The sequence below is a fragment of the Hemitrygon akajei genome, chromosome 6 (assembly GCF_048418815.1).
Source record: "Hemitrygon akajei chromosome 6, sHemAka1.3, whole genome shotgun sequence".
In the NCBI taxonomy this organism is placed as follows: Eukaryota; Metazoa; Chordata; class Chondrichthyes; order Myliobatiformes; family Dasyatidae; genus Hemitrygon; species Hemitrygon akajei.
The window spans coordinates 143913634-143941602 of NC_133129.1; the positions used below are offsets into that span (position 1 = coordinate 143913634).

Consider the following 27969-nt stretch of genomic DNA (forward strand, 5'->3'; position numbering starts at 1 on the left):
GCTGTATCTGAATTGTGATATATACAGGATAGATATCTCAGCTTATAACAGGGATGCTTGCAATGATGTGTACATTAAGCTTGCTTTTTTATTTTCTATGGTATGTGACCAATATTCATTCTCTTTTTGCCTGTTACACTGCTGATGTTAGGTACAGCAATGAAGGTCCACCATCTCTAGCGGCATTCACAGCTTCCTTCATCATCTCAGTATTTTCTTCTTTTTCCAATACTGTTAGACATAGAAGTCCCAGGTGGAGACGCAGGAATGCTGTCACACACAGATAAAGAAGGATTCTTTATTGCCATTTCCATAACAGTTTTGTTTTACCAGTCAGGGTTATTAGCCCTGAGCGGAACCCCTGAACCTGGAGGATCGGTGGACCACTCTTAGTCTGACCTCTACCCTTTGACCTGTTTGGCATGGGTGACCCTATCAAGAACCAAAGCATTAAGCCCTGACTCCAGCCAACATAGCTCTCTGGGTCATTGAAGCACACAAACCATGACAAGGTTCTGGTCCCCTTGGAGGAATATTCATTTCCCTACTGAATAATTTAACTGAAGTAAGTTTATACAGTACTGTGCAAATTCTTAGGTGTATATATATATATAGCTAGGGTGCCTGGAACTTCTGCACAATTTTGTATATTATGCCTTTCCAGTTACTAAATAACACTTAATACTACTGAGCTAGTACAAAGCTAAGTAAGTCTTAGGTACTCCTGCAATATATATGTATCTAAAATTTTTGCAAAGTATTGTAACTCACCAGCCTTCCCAATATTTGCCCCATTTGTCCAAGTTGTCAATATCAATGCAATAAATTTCCCACACAGCATGCTGAGACAGAAGGGAAAACACACCAAGAGCATGGTAGAGACCGTGGTTCTCATATTAAGCACCCATCTGCATTCCTACTATTTTGCCATTCTATTTTAGCTGTTTTGTTTCAGTAACAAACATTTCCTTGGTTTCAGAAATACAAAAGGGCAGAAAGACGTCTGCATTTCTCACCCCTTTCAGAACACCCCAAGCATTTACAGCCAATTAGGTTTTTGCTTACTGCCGCCCTTGTAATGGAAATACAACATGAGGAAATCTGCACATGCTAGAAATTCAAGCAACACACATAAAATGTTGGTGCAACACACCAGCAGGAGTCCTGACGAAGGGTCTCGGCCTGAAACGTCGACTCTACTTCTTCCTATAGATGCTGCCTGGCCCGCTGCATTCCACCAGCATTTTGTAATGGAAATACAATAGCCATACTGCATTCTGAAAAACAGCAGTACGAGAGCGATGAAAGAATTTGGATTAGAAGTATTAAATTAAGAATAAATATTGGGTACAGGGATTTACACTTTTGCTCATCTTTGGAAAAAGTGTCAATAGTCACTTTATGCATAATCACTAAGGTATTAAAGGCTGGAATTTCCTCTACTTTTCTTTCCTTCTGTTAAAAACATCTGAACGTCCGTATTTGATTGAACTATTAGTCATAGAACATGGAATAGTACAGCACAAGAATTGGCCCTTCAGTCCACGATGTTGTGGTGAACTAACAAAACTGGTGATTAAAGATCTAACCTAACCAATCCCTTCTGCCTACACAAGCCCATATCCATTCATTCTCTCCATATTCATGCATCTAAATAAATACCTCTATTGTGTTTGCCTCTTTACCATTCATGGCAGCTCAGTCCAGGCACCCACCACTTCTCTAAACACACCCTGCACATGTCCCGTGAACTTACTTTTCTCAACTCCCATGATACCCTCTAGTATTAGTCATTTCTAACCCCTGGAAGAAATATACCAGTTGTCTATCTATGCCCCTTATAATTTTATATCAGCCATCTGCCCTAACATCTCTTTATGAAGCTCAATGTCAAATTTGGTTTGCAGAAGATCTGTAGAAGCTGTTCTGAATTGCAGGATGTCCATGCATTTTATAGCCAACAAAATAGCTTGAGTTATGGTCACTAAGGTGATAAAGCAGCACACCTTCCTGTTTTAACTGTTTATTCTTTTCCAAAGATGCTGCCTGGCCTGCTGAATTCCTCCAGTATTTTGTGTGTAAATTTAATGTAGCATTGAGTGGTCAGTTTAGTGTGATTCTCCATTCTTCTCATTTTGAGTTGGGACAACTAGGCCAAGTCTAGTCTAATCGTTAAGAGCAAATAAAAATATACAGCAAAACAAGCCATTCAACTCAGCAGTCTATAGTTTGGATACATAATTTACAATGTGTTAGATTGACCCTTGTCACATTCATTTAGTATCTTGAGAAGAAGGTTCACATAATATCAAAAAGGTGATTTAATTTAACTTGTTTAACATGTCTGAAATCTTTCAGCATTGATCGGTTTCTTTCTGTAGCTGATATTTTTGAAGTGGAGGACAAGGACTTCAAGTATCCTAAGCGTATAGTCAACAAATTGATGTAGACTTTTTTGACATAAAGCAGGTATACGCTAATGTTAGATACGCCTCATATTAATGCTGTTGGGTACTTAACTGCTGATCTACATCCTTGGTCATCTTTCCTCCAAATGTGAGCTCTTTGTTTCTTAGCAGAGTGCTGTGTAAAAATCTGTGTGAAGGAACAGCAAAGGAAAATTGATTCCAAGCACCACTTTATCATCCAAATAATAATATAAATTCCTCTTCAAAATAATTATTTTCTATGAAGCACTTTTGAATGTCCTGAGGAAAACAGACACTACACAAGTGCATTTTTATAAATATTGTAACAAGTTAACAATAGATTTTGAAAATCCTCCTATTGAAATTCCTTTTGCATTTTGGAAAGGAAGCTAAACAGAATTACTTGCTGATTTTCAATATTGCTAGTTCAGAGTAACTTGAAGTTCATTCATTCAGCTGCAGTCACATGTTGAAAGTTTGGTGGGCTGAAGGGGAATTTAAAGCAGTAATCTCCAGGTAGCAATGCAGCCCTGAAATTAGCATGCTGAAAAGTACCTATTTCCTAATAGAATTGAAGCTGAAAAGAAGTATCTTAAGGTTAAACACTGTTGCAGCTAGGCTGAAGCCCTATCATGAATATGCTATCAGACAGAAAGAATGGTAAACTATTCTAAGTAGGAGGTATTTGGATAAAATTGTTGATCTTACAGGTCAAGATTGGGGCTGTACACAATAATATTAAAAATGCATCAGTTTGGACACGTCAGTCTAGTTCTCCTGATGTGGAGAACATTTCCTGAATTCAGGTTTCAGATGGAACAGTTTGAAGTAGCAATGTTCTGGTTATGGAAATTAATTATTAATACAAAACTCCTCAGTATTCACCATAAAACAATATAAATTATACTTAAAGAATCTCCAAAAATCTTTGATGCAATTATAAAGAGCATTTTCTTGATAAATTCATTCTTTTAGCTTTCATTTAAAAACACCAAATAAATAGTAATTATTATAAATACATTCAGAAAATACTGTAAATTTAAAAATGAGCCTAGAATCCTAGGTTTTGCCATATAATGTAAAGGTCTAGTTCATATAGTGATTAAACACCATAGAACTTAACTGCTGTAATGCAATATGCCTTATTCCATGAGCTAATTTTAAGATCTCTCTTTTCAATACTGTCTGTTCTCCTGTAGCGTCTTGTTTCCCTGTATGAAGTGGGAGCACTCTTCCTCTGTTTTATCTAAGTAGGTATTTTCCATTGACTCCTTGATCTTAGGACACCAAGTCAAGTGTTCAATTGATTGTTAGATCTTGGGTACATTGCAGCTAAGTTTCATGTTGTCTGTACTTGTATCCATGCCCCTTCAGGTTGAAGCTCCATGGAGAACATAGACAGCAAATCTAATGTCAAATAATTTATCATAAGAAACTTAACAAGATTAACAGAGGGCAAGTTTAGATGTGAAAAGCAAACAACAATTAAAGAAAAGACTTCAGATGTAGTTTGAAAGCAAGAAGAGAAGAAACACATTAGAACATTTGCAGGGAGCAATGGAAAATGGAATTTAATCCAGATAATTATGATGTAATGCAGCTTGGAAGGTCAAATTCTGTTAGGAATTATAGAGTAAATGGCAAAGATCTTAGAATCGTTGATGTAAAGAGAGATCTTGAGATGCAAGTCTGTAGCTTCCTGAAAGTGATGACATGGATGGATAGGACAATTAAATAATTATTATTTATTATGCTTGCCTTCATTGTCTGAAGCACTGAGGATAAATGTTGGGATGTCATGTTACAATTCTACAAAGAAGGTTGTGTACCTTTCGCTTTTCTATACACTACACTACAGGAAGGATGTGGCAGCAATGAAGAGAGTGCAGAAGAGATTGAGTTTGCTTGGTTTGGAGGACTGTAGTTAGAAAGAAAAGTTGGATAGGCTGGGTTTATTTCTACTTGCATGCAAAGGCCATGGGATCACATGGGATTTACAGAATTATGATGGACATAGGTAAGGTTTTCCAGGGCAAGGGAGTTCATAACTAGAGGGCACAGGTTTAAACGAGATCCCAGGGATAGTATTTTCCACACAGGTTGTTGAATATTTGGACTGAGTTAGCGTTATACAGATTACTTTGCTTAGATACTTGGAGAGGAAAGGAGCAGAAAGACATGGGCCAAAGATGGGCAAGTGAGATTAGCATAGATAGGCATTACTGTTGGAATAGCTAAGGTAGGCTCATTTCTATGCTGTATCTTTCTATGATTTTATAAATTATTCACAGGAAGGAAACTTTTAGGGGACAATTAATATTATAACTGAAAAATCAGTCTTTGTGTAATGGCAACTGTGAATGAAAAAATTAGCTGATCAAGGAGTAATGACTCCAATAATAACATCATAGGATGTTCATCCCCTCAAACTTCTGGACACTTGTCACTTTAAATCTCTGTTCCACTTCTACAGCGATTTCTCTCCCATGCTTCCATTCTATTCTAGTGAACCTCGAAGTTATCTTGAGGAACAGCTTTCAATTCCCTCTCTGGGGGCAGGACAGCTTTCTGGATTGAACCCTGCATCTGATACATTCATTACCTATTTACATTGACGCCTCCTCTACGTTCATCTCTTGCTTCTTTACATGCTTATCACTATCTTATTTTACCCTGCATCCCTTTAGCCATTTAATGTCTCCTGTCATACCGCACAATTCCTCTTTTGTTCTCGTCCCTTTTTTCCCATCTTTAAACTCAATTTATATCAAAATTCTCCTCGTCCGATGAAAGGTCATCAATCTGAAACATTAAATCTCTTACTTGTGTGACAAACACCGCCTGATGGGTTAAATATTTCTAGCATTTCTGTGTAAATTTCATGTAGCTTAGTTCTGATTTAATTTCCAGTCTTGGGTAGATCACGACTAACATAACGTAGCTCCCTCATTACTGCACTGAGGGTTTTGTTGTCCATCCTTAACACAGAACATGCATCCAGAATCCAGAGTTGCACCATAACTGGTTAAACTGGGCTTGTGCATAGAAGGATCAATTCAGTTTTGAATACAGAAAACAAAGTGGGATATTTAACTTTTTCTTGTTAGAATACATTTCAAATGTAGTTGAGCTGATAGTTAGAAATGCAAAGTATATTAGTTCCAAATTAAATTTGTCAACATGAGTAAGCACCGACATTACAATAATAAAATTACTGTGTTTATGTAAATAAAGGCAAGTACAGAGAGAGACTAATGAGCCTTCCTTTAGTTAAATCTTTTAGGAATTGGCTAATTAGCTTCTTATTTGAATGTTACAGGAGAGAACCATTTCTGTCCCTGAGGTTAAAAAGTAGCATCCAACCAAATAATCAGATGTTGTATTCACTCTTTGTTATTTTGTATTTTCAATTAACTATGCAATGTACCACAGTTAATACTGCAGGTTTTTGAAACTATCAGAGGAGCAATTTTCTGTTCCTGCTGCAGATACACAAACACACCAAATCTTAATGAATGTTTTAAAAGAGGATGCACACAACATTTATTTTGTCCAGACTCATTTCCTATTCTCTGTGGTAATTTGTAATTTACCCCATATTAGAAATCCATGGTAACTGGTGGTCTCTGCTATCTTGCCCAAGTGATCATTTTTTATACGTGAACCCAGCTGGTGATGGACAGCAGGTTGCCCTCCTGTGTGGAACACTGTTGTTGAAAACTATTTCTGTAATGGTTCTGGTTGGCTACCGGTGTCCAGTGGTCTTCTGCAGGGGTTGGTGTTGGGATTGCTTCTTTTCACATTATTTATTTGTACTTTGTATTTAGAGATACAGCACAGAACAGACCCTTCCCCTTAACCAAGCCTCGCTGCCCACAACCCACTGATTTAACCCTAGCCTAATAACGGGACAATTTACAATGACCAAGTAACCTACTAACCGGTATGTCTTTGGACTGTAGGAGGAAACTGGAGCACCTGGAGGAAATACACACACATGGAATGTACATACAAATTTCTTTACAGAGGATGCCAGTATTGAACTCTGAACTCCGACACCCTGAGATGTAAAAGCATCATGCACTACCACGGTGTCCTTTAGGTCCTTGATTTGGGTGATGGATTGAGGGCTTTGTGGTCAGATTTGCATCTGAAACAAAGATAGGTGGTGGGTCAGATAGTGTTGAAGAAGGAAAAAGTCTGCAGAAGGACAAACAGATTAGGAAAATGGGTAATGAAATGGCAGATGGAATACAATATAGGGAAGTGTATGGTCATGTATTTTTCTAAAAAGAATAAAAATATAGATTATTTTCTAAATGGGAGCAAATTCAGTAATCAGAGTTGCAAAGGGACTTTGGAGTCCTCATGTAGGATGCCTTAAAAGTTAACTTACAGGTTAAGTCAGTGTCAGGAAGCAAATGCCATGTTAGAATACATTTCAAGAGGACTAGAATATAAAAGCAAGGATGTAATCCTAAGGCTTTATAAGCCATTGGTTAGACTGCACTTGGAGTATTGTGAACAGTTTTGGGCTCTTTATCTAAGGAAGGATGCATTGGCATTGGAGAGAAACCAGAGGAGGTTCATGAAAATGGTCCCAGGAATGAAATGGTATGAAGACTGTTTGATGGCTCTGGGGCCATACTTGCAGGGGTTTAGAAGAATGAAGGGGGGGTGGATCTTATTGAAATCTATTGAATATTGAAAAGCTTTGATAAAATGGATGTGGAGAGAATGTTTCCTATAGTAGGGGAAGTCTAGGATCAGAGAGTGCAGCCCAAGAATACAAGGACATCCCTTTAGAACAGAAATGAAGAGGAATTTCTTTAGTCAGAGAGTGGTGAATCTGTGGAATTCATTGCCAAGTCATAGGATATATTTAAAATGGAGGTTGAAAGGTTCTTGATTAGTAAGGGCACCCAAGGTTATGGGGAGAAGACAGGAGAATGGGGTTAAGGTAGATCATAAATCAATCATGATTAAATGGCAGAGCATTCTCAATAGGCCAAATGGCCTTACTCTACTCCTATGTTTGCTGGTTTTATAGTCTTATGGTAACCCTGTACCTTTCCAATCATTTGCCAAGGCATGCGTCAGCCATTCAATCTGTACCTTAGAGCCAGGAGACGGAGCAGCACTGGAATGCTCTAAAAGACCGCTTTAGACTGGGGTTGATGAATAGCATTTCTGTCATTGTCCTACCATATTAAATTCAGTAGTTGGGTGGCACACTCAAAATGTTCCATCTCCTCCTCCCACCACCAGAACCCTAAAATTTGATTTAGATCAGCCATAGACCCGGGGGTGGTCATCATGAGTCCTGGAATAAGGACTTCCTTCCCTATTTATGTTTGGTGGCAAAGGTCTTGTGGTGAAGGGTAGGGATTGAAGCATACTATTTATGAGAATGGCGAGCTGGGCATAGGGAAGGACAACCCTCGTCTCCTAGCGGTGAGTGCAAATATCAGGCAGCCTTGCATGAGGTAGAAACAGAACAGAGGCTTGCCATGTGGACATGCAGGTGGGGTTTGGAAGTATAGCAAAGGTGGGGAATGTCAAAGCATCAAAGGTTCTGGGAGTGAGCTGGACATTGGGGTTGTTTGGGATTAAAACAAAATGCTTTAGAAGCACAAAACAGGTCAGACTGCATTTGTGGAAAGAGATAAAGGATTAACCTTGTTACATATACTTAGAGAGTCTGCGCGGATGGAAGATGTATTGTTGCTTCTCTATGTCATTGTAGGAGTTTGATGGAAAATTAAAGTGGTTGTAAGTAGTTTGTTTCAGTGTGTAGGGGGAGGTAGGTAACGCCAACACTGAAGGTAAGTAATTCCTGTGGGTCTCTCAGATTGGCCAAGGATGGCTGCTCCCAAGACAATATGGTTTAAGTCCTGCAATGTTCCAAAGCAAGTCCTTTGTCAATTGTGTGCATGATGCAGACATTTCAACAATGTGAGAATTTCAATGCAGAAAATGCTCAAGCAAAGCAAAACAACCTTGAAAGGGTAACGTGTTTCACTCATAGAATTGTATAACACTCATAACAGACAAACAACGTAACACTGCCTTCAGTCTGAAAAGAAATAGGGAACTGGCATGTTACAGGTGGTTGTTCATGTGAGGTCTGGGATATTTGTTTGAATAAGACAGTCCAGATAAACATTGGTAATTATGGTACATGACCTGAGTGACTTTGACATTAGACGTATGTTTTAATTTGCTCTATCAGTAGATAAAATTAATTAATGAAAAGGGTCAGGTTGATTAGCTACGGCCAGGCCATAAAAGCTAAAAGCCTACCTCTAAATGTTTTCACAAAATAGGTAACATTCTGTCTTCAGATGCCCCTTAAAATATGTATAAGTTCAAAATTAATAATATTTACATCAGGATAAATATATATTGGCATATTTCTAAATGACTATTATGGTAAGTTCTGAGAGAATAAATCTGATAATTTGGATTTCCAATTTCAGTATCTAAGTTTCAGTAAATATCTGCTTGCTGTTTCTATGTGGTCGCTGTTGCAATTTTAGTAATGAAAGGCTTTTGCTAGCCATGTTTGCATTTAAGTTTCTCTTTTCCTGCAATGCTCTCTTTCTTATTATGTGGTTTGTATAATGAGAGGATACTATATGTTACAAACTACTAAGTTATTGTCTTCTGTTATGTCATCGAGGTTGTTTCCAAATGACAGGGAAAGCAGTTAACAAAGTTCTTTTATCTTGGTAGCATATTAAATGGTCTCAATTTAGAAACAAGATTACCAAGCCCTGAAGCCTGCTTTAATAGACAACAATTCCCTTTCATAATAGTGTCATCTGAAGATCTTATCAACTTGAGCTGTGCTTTTGGAGTATTTGCTACACATGAATTAAGAATAGTTGGGCTCCACCACATACTTCGGGTCATTTCGGGAGGCAAGTCATCCCACTCTGAAATTATTCTTCTATTATTCCCTTTCAGCTATCCTTTAACTGATTTTACAGAAGAAATTGTCTTCAGAGTGAGCACCACCTTTCTTATGAAACTTAAGCACTTTTAGAAGTCTATTTACAATTAACAGTGCAGCTTTCCAATATCTATTTTGGGTGTCAGGCTCTCCAGAAGTCCAAGCTGTTGATTAAGCAGGACCACTTTCTTTTCAAATTGTCTTGACTGTTAATCTCAATGATTATTTTACAAAATTAGCACCAGCTTTTGTTTAAAAATGAAAAAAATGCATGAGATTTAAATATCAATAAATTTTCAATCAGCAGAGTTCACAATTTTATTCAGTCAAGTTAAAGTTTCTTAAAGTTAAATCCTGAAATTATGCTTACAATGAAAATTTAGAAATCTTGAAACCGCTGTAGCTGGAGTATCTTTGTGCGGTGTGCAATTGAATGGACTGGGATCCAATACCAATTCTTTAAAAGAGTATGTCAGGTTTGTGCAGATTTCACTGTTGATATGTGTTCTCACTTTTGGTTCATCTGCAGGATGAAGCAGCTCAGCCACTCAATCTGTCAGCCAGGCCTAAGACTTCAGAACCTGTCCGATCCCCCACATCACCCACCCAAAGCTTCTTCCATACAAATAAATCCAGTCCGGTCAATCTGCCCAACAAAAGCAGCATCCCCAGCCCTGTGGGAGGTACTCCAGGAAGAGGATCATCTTTAGGTAGGTACAAAAAAAGAAATACAGGCCAGTTTTCATGCTGTTGACCTTTCTTGATATTATGATGCTCTCCTTTGCTACTAATGGGTAGCCATTTTACAGGCCATTGCATGGGCTAGTGAAATCTGCTGTCCACTTTATGGAGTTTGGACATTTTGGTAAGCTCATACAGGTTAGAACTTGTATCATACAGAAAGAAACCTAGGAATTAGAACATGGTTTCCTATAAATTAACTGAAAGTACTTTCCAGACCTATGTTTCTTGGCAAATTCAGCTACGGAAATAAAACAAGTCTGGCATTGGAATTGTTTTAGAGAAAAGACACTGCAGATAAGATAAAACTTTATTTATCCTGAAGGAAATTATTGTTGTTCAGTCAGAAATATATACTTTAAAACACAAAATGTAAACATTGAGGTACGAAGAGAAAACAAAATATACATTAAAAAGTAATAGTGCAATGAAATCATATACTTACTGTGTATACTTAAGGAGGAGGAGTTGTAGACTCTTATAGCCACAGGGAGAAAGGATCTCCTGTGGCGTTCAGTGGTGAAGTTAGTCTGTTACTAAAGGTGCTCCTCTGTTGTCCATTATGTCATAGAGGGATTGTCCATAATGCTCTGTAGCTTCTGCAGCATTCTTCCTCTCAGGCACAACGACTAGGGAATCCAGCTCCACTTCCCCAGAACACAAAAACAGCCTTCCTGACAAGCTTATCGATCTTCTTGGTATCAGCTGCTCTCACCCTGCTGCCCCAGCAGAGGACAGCGTAGAATAGAGTACTGGCCGCCACTGAGTCGCAGAACATCTGCAGCATAGTACTGCAGATGTTGAATGATCGGAGTGTCCTCAGGAAGTACAGTCAGCTCTGTCCCTTTTTGTGCAGAGCCTCTGTATTTTTAGTTGAGTCCAGATTATTGTCCTGGTGAGTTCCCGGGTATTTGTAGTCCCAGACGACTTCCACATACACTCCCTTAATAGAGATGGGAATGCAGGGTGTTTTCACCTTCCAGAAGTCCACCACCAACTCCTTCGTCTTAGTGATGTTGAGCTGCAGGTGATTCAGCCCACACCACTCAGCAAAATTGTCCACCACTCTTCTGTACTGGATTCTTGAGCAACATACTGTATATCCACGAAGAAGAGCTGGACACCTTACTTAAGTTTGAAGTGATCAGGTTATATGGGGAGAAGGCAGGCACAGGTTATTGAATTTAGATGACTGGCCACAATTTTATTGAATAACAGCATTTAAAACACATTTCGATAAGTATGGTACATAGCAAGGAAGGGTTGAGAGGGATATGAGCCAAATGCATGCAAATAGGACCAGTTTTGTGGGCACCATAGTTGGCATGGACAGGCTGAACCAAAGAGTGTGTTTCTATACTATGAGTCTATGAGTTGGGGACCAGCCTTAAAGGGCTTTTGACTATTTTCTATATTTCTCCCCATCCTAGAACAGCACTATTTGGATGATTAAAATGACGGATATATTTGGATGCCTCTTCTGATAATGTACCCTTCTCAATTCATTAGCTCTTTGTGCAAGAGAAAGTTTATAAAACATGACCAAAACAAGTGTCTTTCGATATTAGTTGGTTGTGTATTTCCAAGTAAAGAAAGAGATGTATACAAATGAAAATGCTTTGATTTTAGTTTTAGTCTATGACTCTTATTTGTGAAAACTTTGGAGATCTGTTTCCGTGTTAGAGTTGTTTGATGGACGTAAATCATTCAATTACAATACAGGCCATCCGTCCTATTTCAAAGTACTATAGCTTGTGATTGTGAATCATATAATCATATGACCTCAATGCAGCACAGCTGGTAACTATATTTCCCAGAAATTCTAGTATACACAAAAACTTCTAAGGTTGTGGCAAAGTGCCAAGGTACAAATTTTCCAAGTATGTGGAGTTGATGACCATAGTTCCACGTAAAGATCAGTTGGGGGGAAGTAAGCAGGGGGAGTTAGAGATGGGGGTCAAAAGGTGAGGTGTTGGCATTGAAGTCTAGAGTTTTGAAAGACATGGGTTTTGGGAACTTGCCTTTTTTGCTGTGTATTGATGAGGATGTGATGCAGATGTAGAATTTAGTGGAATTCAGGCTGGCATTGCTGGTGGATGGATAGGATATGGACCAGTGTTTGAGATATTAAATTTGGATGGGTATGGTTTTCTGTAGTGTGCAAACATGTGGATGGATGTGAATGAACATTTGCTTCCTATGGGGGGGGGGGGGGGGGGGGGGGTGCTCTAGCCGAATCTGTGGTCAAAGTTAGGAGCTGGTAGATTGGGGCTTGTGTGAACACTGTGTTGATCTGAGGTGTCCGTGCTGAAGAGAAGGGGGCCAAGTCTGAAGGTTGGTAACAAACTTCACTGATTAAAGCCTAGTCCATTACCCAGTGGGAAGATCATGTCGGGCAGGAATATTTGTTATGGGGATGTGGCATGCAAATGATGGATAAATCTCCAATCAAGTTATAGTTGGTTCAGTCACTCCCCACAATGCTGGCCCTCTTGTTTTTAACCACATATAAGCCCAATGTGGCTTGTTGGTCGTTGTATTTCACTGTTACAAATGTCATTCCCACCAGAGTTGTCTTTTTTCCAGTTTAAGTTCTTCATTGGATACCTGCAGGCTTTAGTTAATCTTTGAAATGCTGTTCAAACTCATTTTGTGGAATGACTGAAACAGCTGAGCCAGTGTCCAATTCAATTTTAATTAATTTGCTGTTCTCTTCTAGTGCAAGCCATATTGCTTGTCTATTGTATGTTTTCACATTTTAAATCTCAAGGCTACACAGTCCTGTGTCACTCTGATCATTATCAAGTTTCACCTTTAAATCTGCATTGGTCTGGTGTATGTGAACCATTGCTACAGCAGTAACAGAATCAGTTCAGCCAGGCAGATATTGTAATTTTGTTCATGCTCACTTTCAGTTCTGACTGCAACTTAATTGCATATTTGCCTGCTATCTCCACTGAACTGGTCTTTTAAATGTAAGCCGTGCTTCAGTTAGGAGCTGTTTTTGAATGCTTTCTTGTAAGCTTCCACAAAATAAACAATCCCCAGTGCATCATTACACCCATCTTTGAGTTGACAATGCTCAGACAATCACTTCATTTCAGCTATGTACACCAAAGTGGGCTCCATTTCCTTTTGATTCTGCTTATGAAACACAAACTGTTCTATATTCAACAATGATTTTGGTTCAAAGTTTTCCTGCATTATGTTAACAATCTCAGCAAAACTCATTCCTAAGCAAACTGTATGCCTTCAAATCCACTGTACTCAGCAAAATTGGTACTTGCTTCTCATTGGCTATTCCATTTATTTTAAAATTACTCCTCAATGTGTTCCAATTACAAAATCCGATTATCTTTTGTGTAATCAAACACATCAGGCTTTCTAATGTAGCCAGCCATTCCTGCTCTATTTTTTATGATTATTATCACCTGGTACTCACTGTTTATGAACCCATCAATTCTTCCATTTTCTGCCTTTTTTAAAACTCAATTGCCTTTTCCTTTGTGAGAAAATGTGCTTCCCTGAAAAAAATGTGCCGCACTGTTTCTTTCTCATCTGTATCTCACTATGCTTTTTTTAAAACTCAAACGTCTCACTGCATTTCAACAGGTCATCGTCCTCATCACCACTATTATGTTTTTTAACTCCAAAACATAAAACTAATTTAAAGGAAATAATGCAGAATCCAAGAGTTGTGTCTAACTTCATTTTTATTTTAAGAGAGGGATGCACATATCACTTGGTGGTGTGATGACATACGCAATTCTCTTATTTTTACATATAATTTGTAATGAAATATTTAAACAAACAAGAATGCTTAACTAAACCATACATTTACAATATTACTCAAATACTACTGAAATATTAAATACACAACAAAACCAATATTCTTTGTTCAGCTTCTTGTATTAAATGGGAGCCAGTGTTCAGTTCTTAATGTAAATGGCCAGCAATAATCGTCTGAAGTTAAAAGGCCAGCTTTGCAAACAAACAACACTCTCTGTAGGAATCAGACAACCCTGTCTCAGTTGTTTAGTTCAAGGAAGCTTGCAGACCAGATTGATACAATCACTTAGCCTATCCAATAGCTGATTTGTTAATAATTGGAAGGTTTGTGTACTCAAAAAATCTGTTCTGCAACATTAGTTGTAGGTATCTGGAATATCTGTCTCCAGAGCTTTTGGACCACCTGTGTGAAAAGGTATTTTAAAAAATATCACCTGTATGTGAAGTCATCCAAGAGGCAAAGAAACAGTGTAAATGTAGACAGCATTCAGGCTTGTTAGGAATGGTAAAGAAGATTAAGAAAAATTACAGAAAGATGGGGTGAAATAGAATCCATTCTTCTGCCTTCAATTTCTGCAATGGACGATTCTTTTGTCTGTAACTCACTGTTATGTCCTTTATGCTTGTAGGCATTGTTCCTGTGTTTTCGAAATCCTTTGTATTTTAGAAATAGTTTGCAATTTGGAAAACTTTTATAAGATAGAAATCCTCTGTGAGATTTAAATGTTTTTTAAGAATTTTGTCTGGATTTATATGTGTATCACTGAAAATTAATGAGCTGTATTTAAGCTACTTTGTTAGCTGAACGTATCTCCTCCTTGGTAGGCAGGGGGGAAGCCACTGCTCAAATATTGGGATTGGTCGCCTAACTTGGTGTGGAGGGACATTAACTAGACTTTGAAGAGTAGGCAGCTGCAGTGTGACCTCCCTTTAGTGAGGGTACCTATAGCTATATTTTTCAGATAGAGCTTAAGATCTTCATTTGCATTTATAACTTTGCAATTAGCAAACCCAATGCCATCAGGAGACTAGGGGAATTTGAACAATGCAGCCCCGATGTAAAAATCACTTAATGACTACGTTGGTATCTGAGGCCTGGAAGTATTTGCTTAAAGTTCTGGAATTAAGAAAAATCACCTGGAAATGGTTGCAATTGTATTTCATTCCAGGTGAAAAAGAAATTTCAATTGCATAGCATTGATTAAAATATGTTATGTGATATTTCTGGTCAGTTGGGTCCTCTCTGCCTGGGCAGTCTATTTCACCAAAATTTGTAATCAAATAGAAAGACCACTTTGTACTTACAAGCTTTGGCAGACCTCTTGCCCCAAGTGTACCTGGGCCTGATTCCACTACTGGCTGGCCCTTGAGTATAAAAACAGACACAATTCAGGACAAGCTGTGAAAGGGAGAATATTTTTTTAAGTGAAATTAGTAAATGGAGGTTCTTTAAAGTAGGTCTATGAGAGTTGTCATTGGTTACTTAATGTTATAGCACTCTCTAAAATTTTGGCCTTATTCAGGATATTTCATTTCTATAGCCTGTATTCACTAAAAGCACAGTGTTGAGTGAAGCCCGACACTGAAAGAAAATGATCCAGGAATTATTGCTAGGGAATAAATTTCCCCCTTGCTACATTTGAGATAATGATGTAATTGCCCAAAAGTTATCTACTTGCAAGTTCTGCTGCTCTATTTCTAGAAAGTAATAAGCTTGCAAAGTATCTTTTACCTGGATGTTATTCCCACCTCGAGCAATGTGCTGCATTTTGTGACAAAAAAGAAGAGAACAAACAAATGAGCAAACTCAAAGTGCATTCTTTCTTTTGTCCTCATTTGCAATACAGAGTTCAAAATAATTTGTAGCTCTGATTAAGGCAGTGGCGCTGAACATAATTGAAAAGTGCTTATTGGCTTTGGATGATGAGCAGCAGAAAGCCTGACTGATACAACTGAAAATAGAGTCCGGAGGGAAACATTATTCATTACCAAAAAGTCCTACATCCCTATACAGATCACTGCACTTCAGTAATTCACATCTTAAGCAAAATTGGTTATTTTAAAACCAATGATGAAAATTAAAAAGATGAGAGTAAAAAATAACAGCAGCTAGGAAAGTAGTTTAACTGCAATCTCAGCTTTGCCTACTTCAATATTACCTGTATTGGGTCAGTGGTACGGGGTCTAATACATCTAGTTAAGAAGCACAAGTCTATTTGCAAGAGACGATTGTGGCAATGCAGAGCGCATTCTTAGGAATCAATGTTCCAGATAATGTACTGAAAGGAATGGCTTCATTAATAATTAACAGCTTTGGCAGATTCTTATCTGAATCAAATCTGCCTCTGTTTTAATGAGTATTTTTTGAATGATAAAGTTGACTGTAGAATAAGGCACATTTTTTTTTCACTCTGAGTAATCTTGAATTTGACAACAAATGGATGATGCTATGTAGTTCATAATTAGTTCTTGTATTACAAAGAGGATCTGTGTTGTAAGTTGTCAATTGTTATGACTACGTAACTTCTCTCTACCTTAGACATCCTCTCAACTCTGAATTCAACGGCCTTCCTGGGTGACCAGGACGCAGTGATGAAGGCCATCCAGGAAGCTCGGAAGATGAGAGAACAGTTGCAACGAGAGCAGCAGCTTCAGCAGCCCGGGCTCGATGGAAAGATGCCGTCCATGAATAACCTCGGAATTAACTGCACGGGTAACAAGGTGAGTGGTTGCAGTAGCAATCTGCAGAACCTTCCACACCACAACTGTGTGACCTCTGGACTTTCTAGAACAGGGAAGATATTTCAGCTTTGTTCTGTCCATTAGCTGGGCCTTTAAATTTCAACAACAGGGCAAGTTGTGATATTGTCCTAGTTATCAGAAGTGAATCTTATTTTCTATTGTTTTCCATTCCACTATTTGCATATCAGGAAACAGAGTGGATTCAGCCTGCTGCCCAGATTCACTGCCCATAGTCCCCACCCACTCACTTACCCACTCTTAGCTGTGGTGCGATGTGTAGGATCAATCAAGCTGATCCTCCGCACCCAGAAGGTAACTGATGAGGCATAACAGAGCCTCCATGACTAACAGGACTCGTACCCCCTGAGCACCCTAATGGCTTTTAAAAAGAGGCAAAAGTGGCACCGAATTTTGCATTTTGCTAAAGCTGGGAATATACTCAGAGTTTTGACTGTGTCGGAATTCTAACATATTTCTGACTCAGGTTTAATTTCATGGCATAGGCCAGTGATATTAAATCTGACATATCTAATAACTGTTATGTGTGTAAAATTAATTATAAATACAAGAACACACAGAGAAATACTTTAAAACACTAAAATAATGTAAGTAGACAATAAATAACATATTTTCTTTCAAATCTCCAGGCTAGGAATCCCCATTCAGTTGAATAAGTTTCTTTTCCTGGGTCTGATTCACAGAGTCTCCATTGTAATGATGGGGTACTCCTCCAAGAGAGGTTACTGCCATTGTCCTTCACATGGAATCCAGTGACAGAAACAGGGTCACTAATGTGTTTGAAAGCTGGCTTGGGTCACCAGCACCAAATGTTGGTAAAATTGATCTGGGTATTTAAATGACCAATATTGTGGAGGATTTTGACTTGTATTCTACAGACTGAAAACTATGTGCTAGTAGAAGGTAAGGGTCCTCATTACTTTACCACATCACCAGGGAACATGCAGCATAATGATTTTTTTACCTTTGCATAATAGTTTTGAAAAACTCTAAATTCATCAAGGAACTAACTCAGTCTATACCATCAGAGAATTAGACACAAACTTGATCAATAGACTTGCATCCTGAGAAGTTCCACCTATGGTAGACAAGCACTTGTTTCCTAATTACCTATATTCTCGGTAGAATTCGAAGATTGTAATCATTAGGGATACAATATGAGGTTAAAGCATCATTAAGGTAATTGGCATATCCCAATGAAAGATAATTAATGTAATCAAACACCGAAGTTTCAATGATACTCCATGTCACACTGTTATAATGGATGGTAAGAATAAAGGCACAGCTCTGCACTTGTTCTGATGATTCAATCAGGGCAACGTTTAAACAAAGTTATTCAAAAGTTGATAGATGTGGGTGGAACAGAGAAAAAAATGACAATTATGATCACAATTCTTTTATTTGTTTTCTCAGAGGAGTTGTTATTTTAATAGCTTGTAGCTAATAGCTTGAAGAATAACTTAGTATAGTAACATAGACTTCAAAGGTCTTGTTACTATGCTTCTTGCTTCTTGGTGCTCAATGCTTCATTTCTTGCCACATTGTGCTGATTGAAGTCTATATAATTTAAGATGGGTTTAAATGAAAAAGAACCTGCACTGTAGTGTGAAAGAAATCAATGTTAAGCTTCATGATGTCCCACAACCAAGAAGGTGAACACAAAATTTCTAATCTTGTGCTGAAATGTGCATAAGTGGTCCTGTTTCAGTTGAGCAATGATAGATTGGAAAGTATTTGCAAACTGAGTCTCCAAAGAAAATAGTTTACAAGAACAAAAGAAATATTCAGGCCTTACCCCGAAGAACATTCCTTGCACTCAATTACACGCTCACATGACAAGCAGAGTCATGGATTTCTTGGGAACTCCTCAGTTAACTTGTTCATTACTGTCGGTCCTTGAGTCGGGAGACTCAGGGAAGTGAAGCGGAAGATTGTAACATCAGAACAGTGAGCTGTTGGTCTCCCACTCTCCTTGTTGCAGGAGCAACTTCCCTGTCCTTCACTGGAGAGAGAGAGAGAGAGAGAGAGAGAGAACCTGTCTGAGATTCTGAAGTGTTGGGGTGGACTGTAGTTTATGATGGACTCCAGATCAAGGTCTCTTTGGGGTCTTTGCTATCCTTGCATGGTTGGGGGGGGGTCGATGCTTTTGCTGTTTCTTGTGCATGTGGGGGAAGTGGGCTTTGGGGTTCTGATGCTTCTATCATTCCTTTGCTTTTTTTTCTGTTTCACGGATGTCAATGAAAAGTAAGAATTTCAGATTGTATACTGTATACAATCTCTGATACTAAATTGAACCATGAATCTTTCCTGCTACAATGCACATGGTTATACAGGAAGTCTCTGACCTACGAAAAGTGAATTTTACCTAAGTTGGAGTTCAACACCGTTAGATTTATTACCATGCTTTGATGGCACTGGATTCCTATCCTACCATAGTTTATGCATTGCACGAGCATATTGTTTTCTGTGATGAAATATAAATATGCTAACTGGACTGTGGAAATTAAAAAAAACTCATGGTTAATTAGAAAACTTCACATATCATCTGGTATGATTACATGGTGTTTCCTATCATCTTTGAACAAGATAATAACAGCAAACATTGAAATTGCTTCAACTTATTGAACAGCTACATGTATGGCAAGTAAAACAGACAAAGAGTAGCCATAAGAACATAAGTAAAAGGAAGAGGAGTAGGCCATCTGGCCTGTGGAGCCTGCTCCATCATTCATTAAGATCATAGCTGATCTGACCATGGACTCATCTCCACCTACTTGCCTATTCCCCATAACCCTTAATTCCTACCCATGTGCCCTACCCATGTGACTGCAAGTGGTTCCCACTTATTTGGCACAAGTAAGTATCTTTTGCTAAGGGCAAAATTACATAAGTTGAGTGTTACATGACACAGGGAGTCACAACTTGATTAGAGCCACAACATTTTTCAAATAATGATGGCTGATGTGAATACGACATGTTAATAAATTTCACTAACTTTACCGCAGAGGCAGCTGTCTCTTCAGTGAGTGTTCAGTTAATCGGAAGTATCCTCATTCAGCTAGCAAAAGGATGTTCAAAAGACAATGTGAAATTTAGGGTTTACACAGGTATGAGAGCCTCTTAATGGGCAGATGTTCTGCAATGCTCAGGACTGACTTCAGTTTCCATTAGCAGGGTAATTCAGATGATGAAATCCAATAACTCTCATCATTCGATTGCCCTTCACTCCCAGTAGAATGTGATTTGTGTCATCTCACTTTGACTCCAGTTTCATTCCCACAGGTAGAAAGCTCATAGGGAAAGACTATTTATTTTGACATTTGATTTATAATCTGTGAAGCATTTAATATTTTAATGGAATTTCCTAAGATGTAAATATATTCACACGAAGAAATGATCTGCATAAAACGAACATTCTGTCAAATTGAGCTACTACCTTGTGGAATATTTCACATAGCTGTCTTCACTTGTGTGGACATTTTACTAAATTTTTTGTTAGCTAGTTTGACCCTGCGGTACTTTTTCCATTCATTTGAAATTTCTGGATGATCTTTTTCAAATTGTTTGGTATGGGGCAGTGGTTTCCAACCTGTATTCACCTGACCCTAAAATACCTAAAACAGAGGAGCAGATCCTGATATACAGTGAACAGGTGTTGCTGTCCAGGTAAAAAACACTTTTGCCATATGATTGTATGTCTATGCAATCTATGTATGAACTTAATTTTGGCAGTATGGTTGAAAATGTAAGATATTGACCTCAAAACCCACTCACTGAAGAGGCCAGCTGCTTTTCTTCAGGAGGCACAAAGGTTGCCTCCTAAATTAATAAGTGTGGTTAATTAGTAGTGGAGCTGAGATTGGGTTAAATCCTTTGCTTATGTAAGATGTCTGTTTTCAGCAGTTGCCTCAAGTTGTGAAAAGACTGAAAAGGATTTTCTTATTTCAACTTAAAGAGCAAGCAGAAGCTGCTCAGCAGTTGTAATCCATTTGGAGGGAGGGCACACCATTTGAATGTATTCTGAATGCTGTCCCTACCAGCCATTGTTAATTCAGATAATATTCAGACACACAGCCTGGACTGAGATCAGTATAGCATTCAAGGTTTTTAAATGTCATTTCCAGTATACAAGTGTAAAGGAGAACAAAATAATTGTTACTCCACACCCAGTGCAGCACAAGAAAACACAATAAGATGAAGAAAGTAGTAGTAGTAGTAGTAGTAGTAATAATAATAATAATAATAAAGCTCAATAAGTAGTTATGTAAGATGGCACACATACGTGGATTTGATTGTATGTCTGTAAAGTGACATTAGGTACCGGTGTCTGTACATGAGGCGACTGACAGGAAATGATGAAGTAGTGGTGGTTGAGGTTGGGAAGGTCTTGATCAGCTTTATTACTTGGAGAAAAAGACTGTTTGGTGGTCTGGGCTTGGATTATATGTTGTCTCCTCCCCAGTGGGACTGAAACAAACATATTTCAGCAGGTTGGGTGGGCCGTTTTCCGGCATTTATCTGTAGGTATGTCCTTGTTGGCAGTAAGGCTGGTGCTGGTGCTGTGTTGGGCAATTTTGACTACGTGTTGCAGAGCTTCCTGCCCATCGCAGTGCAGTCTCTGTTTCGTGCTGTGATGTAGCTTGTTACGATGCTCTTCACTGCGCATTCGTAGAATGACGTGAGTATAGATGTGCAAAGTCCAGCTCCCTTCAGCCTCCTCAGAATGTAAAGGGATTAGTGAGCTTTCCTGACTGTGTAGAATGTGTACTGGGACCTTGACAAGTTGTGCAGGATATGCACTCCCAGGAGTTTGAAATTACCACAGTTTCCATTGCTGTGGCGCTAATGTAAAGCAGCAGGTGAGTTGGCACGAGTTCTCCTGAAGTTGATAACCATCTCCTTTACATGTTGACATTGAGGAAGGGGTTATTTGCCTCGCACCAGACCAACACTTTAATAAAATAAGATGCAATCTTTGCTGTGTCCTTTTCCACTTCTCTGAGCTCTAATGTTCCAGGACTTGAAATATTAGTTAAGACCTGTCACAGGACCATAGTGTCACACAACATGGAAACAGACCTTTGGCCTCCTCAGTGACAGGTTCAAATTCAATTATCATTTTACCATACCTGAATACCCATGAATAGAGCCAAATGAAACAGGGCCAAGGTGCAAAGCACAATAACAACAGTCATGCACATGACAAGGCACATATACCACATATAAGTTAGCAAGTAAACACACAGTCACACAAAAGCAAATATATATCCCAAGGCCCTGAGTGACATGTGCTGTAAAGTGATGGTGCATGGGTGTTATTGGCAAGAACAAGCAGTTCTAAGCATTTCATAAACAAAGGTACACGTGCACAGAATCCAGTTTGTCATTTCATTAATTGAACACTGGCAGGCAGCACTAATGGGTGGGGCCAGCTCCCAACCCAGCATGGACACCCCACTACACTGCCTCTAATGTCTCCTCTCTTGGACTGTTGAAACAGGCAAGCACACAGCTTGAGGCCAACACCTTGCTATAATCGAGGCCACACAGCTCTCTCGCCATCTGTCTCCCCTGTAAACAAGAGAATCAGACTTGCAGTATTTTACATTATCAATGTCCAACACAGTCTTGCAATCACAAGAGAAACATCCAGGACAATCATTCGCAGTTGGACTGCATACCGTCTTCGTGCACCAACTCCAATACCTCTCTGTAGCAGGCAGAAACACGGTCTGCACCGTCCAACTCCCCAGCCAATGAGCAATTCACTGATGGAATAGACCTGCAGTATCTGAATTCCTTCATGTCCAGCATTATCCTACAATCAGGGGTGCAGTGCTTGCCGGAGCGCACCCAGCACATCTTTAAGAAAAAAGCCGAACTAAACAAGCTAATTAATTAGGTGCCGCCCAGGGTGATTTGAGTATCTCAGAAACTGCTGATCTCCTGGGATTTTTACGCACAACAAACTCTGGAGTTTACAAAGAATGGTGCCAAAGACAAAAAAAAAATCCAGTGAGTGGATTTAGCAAGATGTTTTCGCTCACAGAACAGCCACTCACTGGATGTTTTTTGTTATTGGCACCAGTCTTTGTAAACTCCAGAGTCCGTTGTGTGTAAAAATCCCAGGAGATCAGCAGTTTCTGAGATACTCAAATTACCCCGGTACTCAAATCACAGTGGTACTGTAGATCATAGACAAAATTGAAATCTATTCATTTACAGCAACATAACATACAGTCATAGAAAAGTACAGCACAGAAAGAGGCTCTTCGGCCCATCCAGTCCATGCTGCACCATCAACCTGCAGTAGGACCATAGCCCTCTATATACCTAACATCTATATACCTATACAAACTTCTTTTAAACATTGGAATTGATCTCACATGCACTACTTGCGCAGGCAGCTCATTCCACACTCTCACAGCCATTAACCCTTAATCCATGATCTATAATTGTAGTCTCTCCCAACCCAACATAGTGGGGTCAAAGGCAGAATAGTTGAAGCTGAAAGTGGCACTAGTTTGGTCTCACTTGATCTAATTTACATCCTTGCATTCAACTGAATGATGAAAAGTTGGACAAAAAATAAATACAGTATTTCTCTTACAGCCTCCGTCACCACCACAATGTATTTATCTCTCTCTCCCACTCCCTCTCACTCTCTCTCTCTCTCCCCCACTCCCTCTCTCTCTCCTTCTCCCACTCCCTTCCCCCTTCTCTTCTTCTACCACTCCCTCCTCCCCCTCTCCTTCTCCCACGCCTCTCTCTCTCCCCTCTTCCTCTCCCTCCCCCCTCACTCTCTCTCTCTCCACACACATACCATTCCACTGTGACAACATGCTCTCTCTCTCTTTAAGACATGTCACAAACATGCACACCTGCTTGCCCTTCCACCTATCTAACTATCCAACTATGTGCCTAATTATATATAATGAAGTAATTCATAGTCTGATGTTTTGTTGCTTTTTCTTGTTGTAGTTAATAGGAATAAACACACAATTAGACTTTAAGATGTCAGAGTAGAATCAAGCCATTCGACCCATCAAGTCTTCTCTGCCATTCGATCACAGCTGATTTATTTCCTCTCTCATTCCCATTCTCCTGTCTTTTTCCTGCACCATTTCATGTCCTTACTGATCAAGAACATATCAAACTCCACTTTAAGTGTATCCAAAAACTTTGCCACCACAGGCAATGAGTTCCACAAATTCACGATCATTTAGCTAAAGAAATTCCTCCTCATCTCTGTTCTGATGGGACATTCTTTTATTCTGATGCTCTTCCCTCTGGTCCTAGACTTTTCTACTATTGGAAGCATCCTTTTCATATCCACTCTGTTTTGGTCTTTCAATATTTGCTAGATTTCAACAAGATTCCCCCTCATTCTTCTGTAATCCAGTGATTACAGGCCCAGAGCTATCAAACACTCCTCGTTCTCGTGAACATCTTCTGGGCCCTCTCCAATGCCAGAATATCCTTTCTTAGATAAGGGGGCCCAAACCTGCTCACAATACTCCATGTGGTCTGAGTAATGCCTTATTAAACCTTCGCATTATAACCTTGCTTTTATGTTGCGGACCTCTCAAAAGAAACAGTAACATTGCACTTTCCTTCCTACCATCAACTCAGCCTGCACATTAGCCTTCAAGGAATCTGCATGAGGCTTCCCAAGTCCCCTTGCACCTCTGGTTTCTGAATCTGCTCTCCATTTAGAAAATAGTTTACACTTTTATTCCTTCTACCAAAGTGCATGACCATACATTTCCTTACACTGTATTCCATCTTCCACATTCTCCTAAAGCCACTAGTTGCCAGAGCCAATCAGAACAGGTGCTCTTTACACTCATAAGCTTACTTTCTCTCTGTCAGTCAATTTGTCCATGCTAGTATCTTTCCTGTAACACGATGGGCTCTTACCCTGTTTAGCAGTTTCATGTACAGCACCTTATCAGATTTGTCAGGCATGATTTCTTCTTAAGAAAATCATGCTGATTGCACCCTATTTTATAAGGTTCCTCCAAGTATCTCAAACCCTCATCCTTTATAATGAACTCTTCTATCTTGCCAAACACTGAAGGCAGGCTAACTGGCTTATAATATTCTGTCTTTTGACTTCCTCACCTCTTAAAGAGTGGAGTGACATTTGTGATTTTCCAGTCATCCAAAACATCTAATGATTCTTGAAAGGTCACTACTAATTCCTCCACAATCTCTTCAGCTACCACTTTCAGAACCTTGGTGACTAGTTCATCTGGTCCAGATCACTTAACTACTTTCAGACTTATCAGCTCCCCAAGCATATTCTCTGTAGTCATAATGAATATATTCATTTCTTCTGCCTCCCTATACTCTCAAATTTCTGGCATGCTGCAGGTGTCTTCTCCAGTGAAGATTAATACAAAATACTTATACAGTTCATCCGCCATTTCTTTCTCCCCCATTAATACCTCTCTAGCATCATTTTCCAGTGGTCAGATGATCCCCTTACATCTTTATATATCAGAAAAAATTTTAATCAGAGGACACTGGGATTGCAGTACTCTCCATTCAGCACAAAACAGCATACTGGCAATTCAATTACTAAAAACACAATAACTACATTTAACATAACTTCTGGGTTATTTAGAACAACATATAAATTACAACTGAATCAAAAACAAGTAACTCTAATATTAAAAGAAGAAGTGACTGCCTCATTTTGGTGTCTTCTTATATATTATTGGCTACTTTAACTTCATATTTCATCTTTTCTCTCATTGCTTTGTAAGTTATCTTTAGCTGGTTTTTAAATGCTTCCCAATGTTTTAACTTCACACTAACTTTTCTAAATGATATGTACTCTCTTTTGCCTTTATGCTGTCTTTGACTTCCCCTATCAGCCACCGTTTCCTCATCCTCCCTTTAGAATGCTCTTCTTCTTTGGGACGAACTGATCCTGCGTCTTCCAAAATATTCCCAGAAACTCCAGCCATCACAGCTCCATCATCATTCCTGTTAGTACTGCTACCTAATCAACTTTGGTCATCTCCCCTCTCCTGCCTCTGTAGTTACCATTACTTGTAGTACCAATAAATCCAATTTTACCTTCTCTCTCTCAAACTGCAGAGTGAAATCTATTATATTAAGATCACTGCCCCCCTTACCTTAGGCCTGCTGTTCAAATGTAGTTCATTCTGTAAAACCCGATCCAGAAATGACTTTTCTCTAGTTGGCTTGACTGCAAGTTGTTCTAAAAAGCCATTTTTGTAGGGATCCTACAAATTCTCTTCTCTTGGGATCCAGCACCAACGTTATTTTTCCAATCTACCTGCATTCTTATCTGTGCTTTCATTGCACCACTACCTATGAAAGGAAGGACAACGCGACCAAACCCATCCTGCCTATTAATGTTGACCCTGTTCGTCAGTAGGGCATCAAAACTCATCATTTTGTAAATGTTTTTAAATGATTCCAATATTGAGAGGCTCTCCAATTAATCAAATAACCATTTTAAATAGTAGAAAACATTTAATATACACAAAACATTTCAATAGACTTAAAACAATAAAAACAAATCTAAAAATGCACTTGCCTTAATTGCTTAATGCATATTCACTGTAATCCATGGAGGTAAACTCCCAGTGACAGGTCTAATTTGATGTTGATTCTTCCAGTAGATTCTTTCGTGGAGATGCTGTAGAACTGATGCAGATTTGGAACTCCTTAAGGAGTTCACTTTTGGAGCTCTGTTAGGGGACCGTCAGAGAATGGCTGCCTGTGACTTTGGGACTTCTGTGTTTGTGCACGCTTACTTTAAAAATCCCAAGTTTGCTGAAATTTATACTAAGAATTGCCAACAACTCCTTGCAGAACTGTCATCATCCCAGCAAAATCATGCACACTTACAATGTGAATTTTAATTCACATACCTTCTTCTAATCTTTGTGTGAACAAGCTGGCAATTCTACACAACATTTAACAAGTATGTACCTCAATGACTATATATACATGGCGCTCCCTCATTACTGCACCATGCTCTCCCATGTGTTTATCTTTCCTGCATCTTTGCTACATGGAGGCTAAATTCTATTTTGTCCTTTATTGCACTTCCTTTAAAATGGTCCTTAAAACTGAAAATAAAAGTAGTGGTGTGGAGCAGGTCTGAACACAAATTAGAAACATAGAAACATAGAAAATAGGTGCAGGAGTAGGCCATTCGGCCCTTCAAGCCTGCACCGCCATTCAGTATGATCATGGCTGATCATCCAACTCAGAACCCTGTACCTGCTTTCTCTCCATACCCCCTGATCCCTTTAGCCACAAGGGCCATACCTAACTTCCTCTTAAATATAGCCAATGAACCGGCCTCAACTGTTTCCTGTGGCAGAGAATTCCACAGATTCACCACTCTCTGTGTGAAGAAGTTTTTCCTCATCTCGGTCCTAAAAGGCTTCCCCTTTATCCTTAAACTATGACCCCTCGTTCTGGACTTCCCCAACATCAGAAACAATCTTCCTGCATCTAGCCTGCCCAATCCCTTTAGAATTTTATACGTTTCAATAAGATCACCCCTCAATCTTCTAAATTCCAGTGAGTATAAGCCTAGTCAATCCAGTCTTTCTTCATATGAAAGTCCTGCGATCCCAGGAATCAATCTGCTGAACCTTCTCTGTACTCCCTCTATGGCAAGAATGTCTTTCCTCAGATTAGGGGACCAAAACTGCACACAATATTCTAGGTGCGGTCTCACCAAGGCCTTGTACAACTGCAGTAGAACCTCCCTGCTCCTGTACTCAAATCCTTTTGCTATGAATGCCAACATACCATTTGCCTTTTCCACCGCCTGCTGTACCTGCATGCCCACCTTCAATGCCTGGTGTACAATGACACCCAGGTCTCGTTGCATCTCCCCTTTTCCTTATCAGCCACCGTTCAGATAATAATTTGTTTCTCTGTTCTTGCAACCAAAGTGGATAACCTCATATTTATCCACATTAAATTGCATCTGCCATGAATTTGCCCACTCACCTAACCTATCCAAGTCACCCTGCATCCTCTTAGCATCCTCCTCACAGCTAACACCACCGCCCAGCTTCATGTCATCCGCAGACTTGGAGATGCTGCATTTAATTCCCTCGTCTAAATCATTAATATATATTGTAAACAACTGGGGTCCCAGCACTGAGCCTTGCGGTACCCCACTAGTCACTGCACATTGAGCCTTGCGTTCCTTTGAGCTACACAGTTCATGGAAGATAGGACTTGTATTTGAAAGTGAAGTAGAAGTGGTGCATGCGGGTATTCTATTCCCCA

General features: G+C 39.2%; 1 protein-coding gene across 30 annotated transcripts in view; it reads left to right on the plus strand.

The window, feature by feature from the left end:
- The window catches only part of sox6 (SRY-box transcription factor 6), a 598739-nt gene that overhangs the window by 521943 nt on the left and 48827 nt on the right, over positions 1-27969 (plus strand). For all 30 annotated transcript variants that reach the window (XM_073049425.1, XM_073049424.1, XM_073049429.1 and 27 more), the window contains 2 exons: positions 9914-10094; positions 16454-16635. In XM_073049425.1, coding sequence (XP_072905526.1) covers positions 9914-10094; positions 16454-16635 — 363 coding nt within the window. The remainder of the gene's footprint in view (positions 1-9913; positions 10095-16453; positions 16636-27969) is intronic.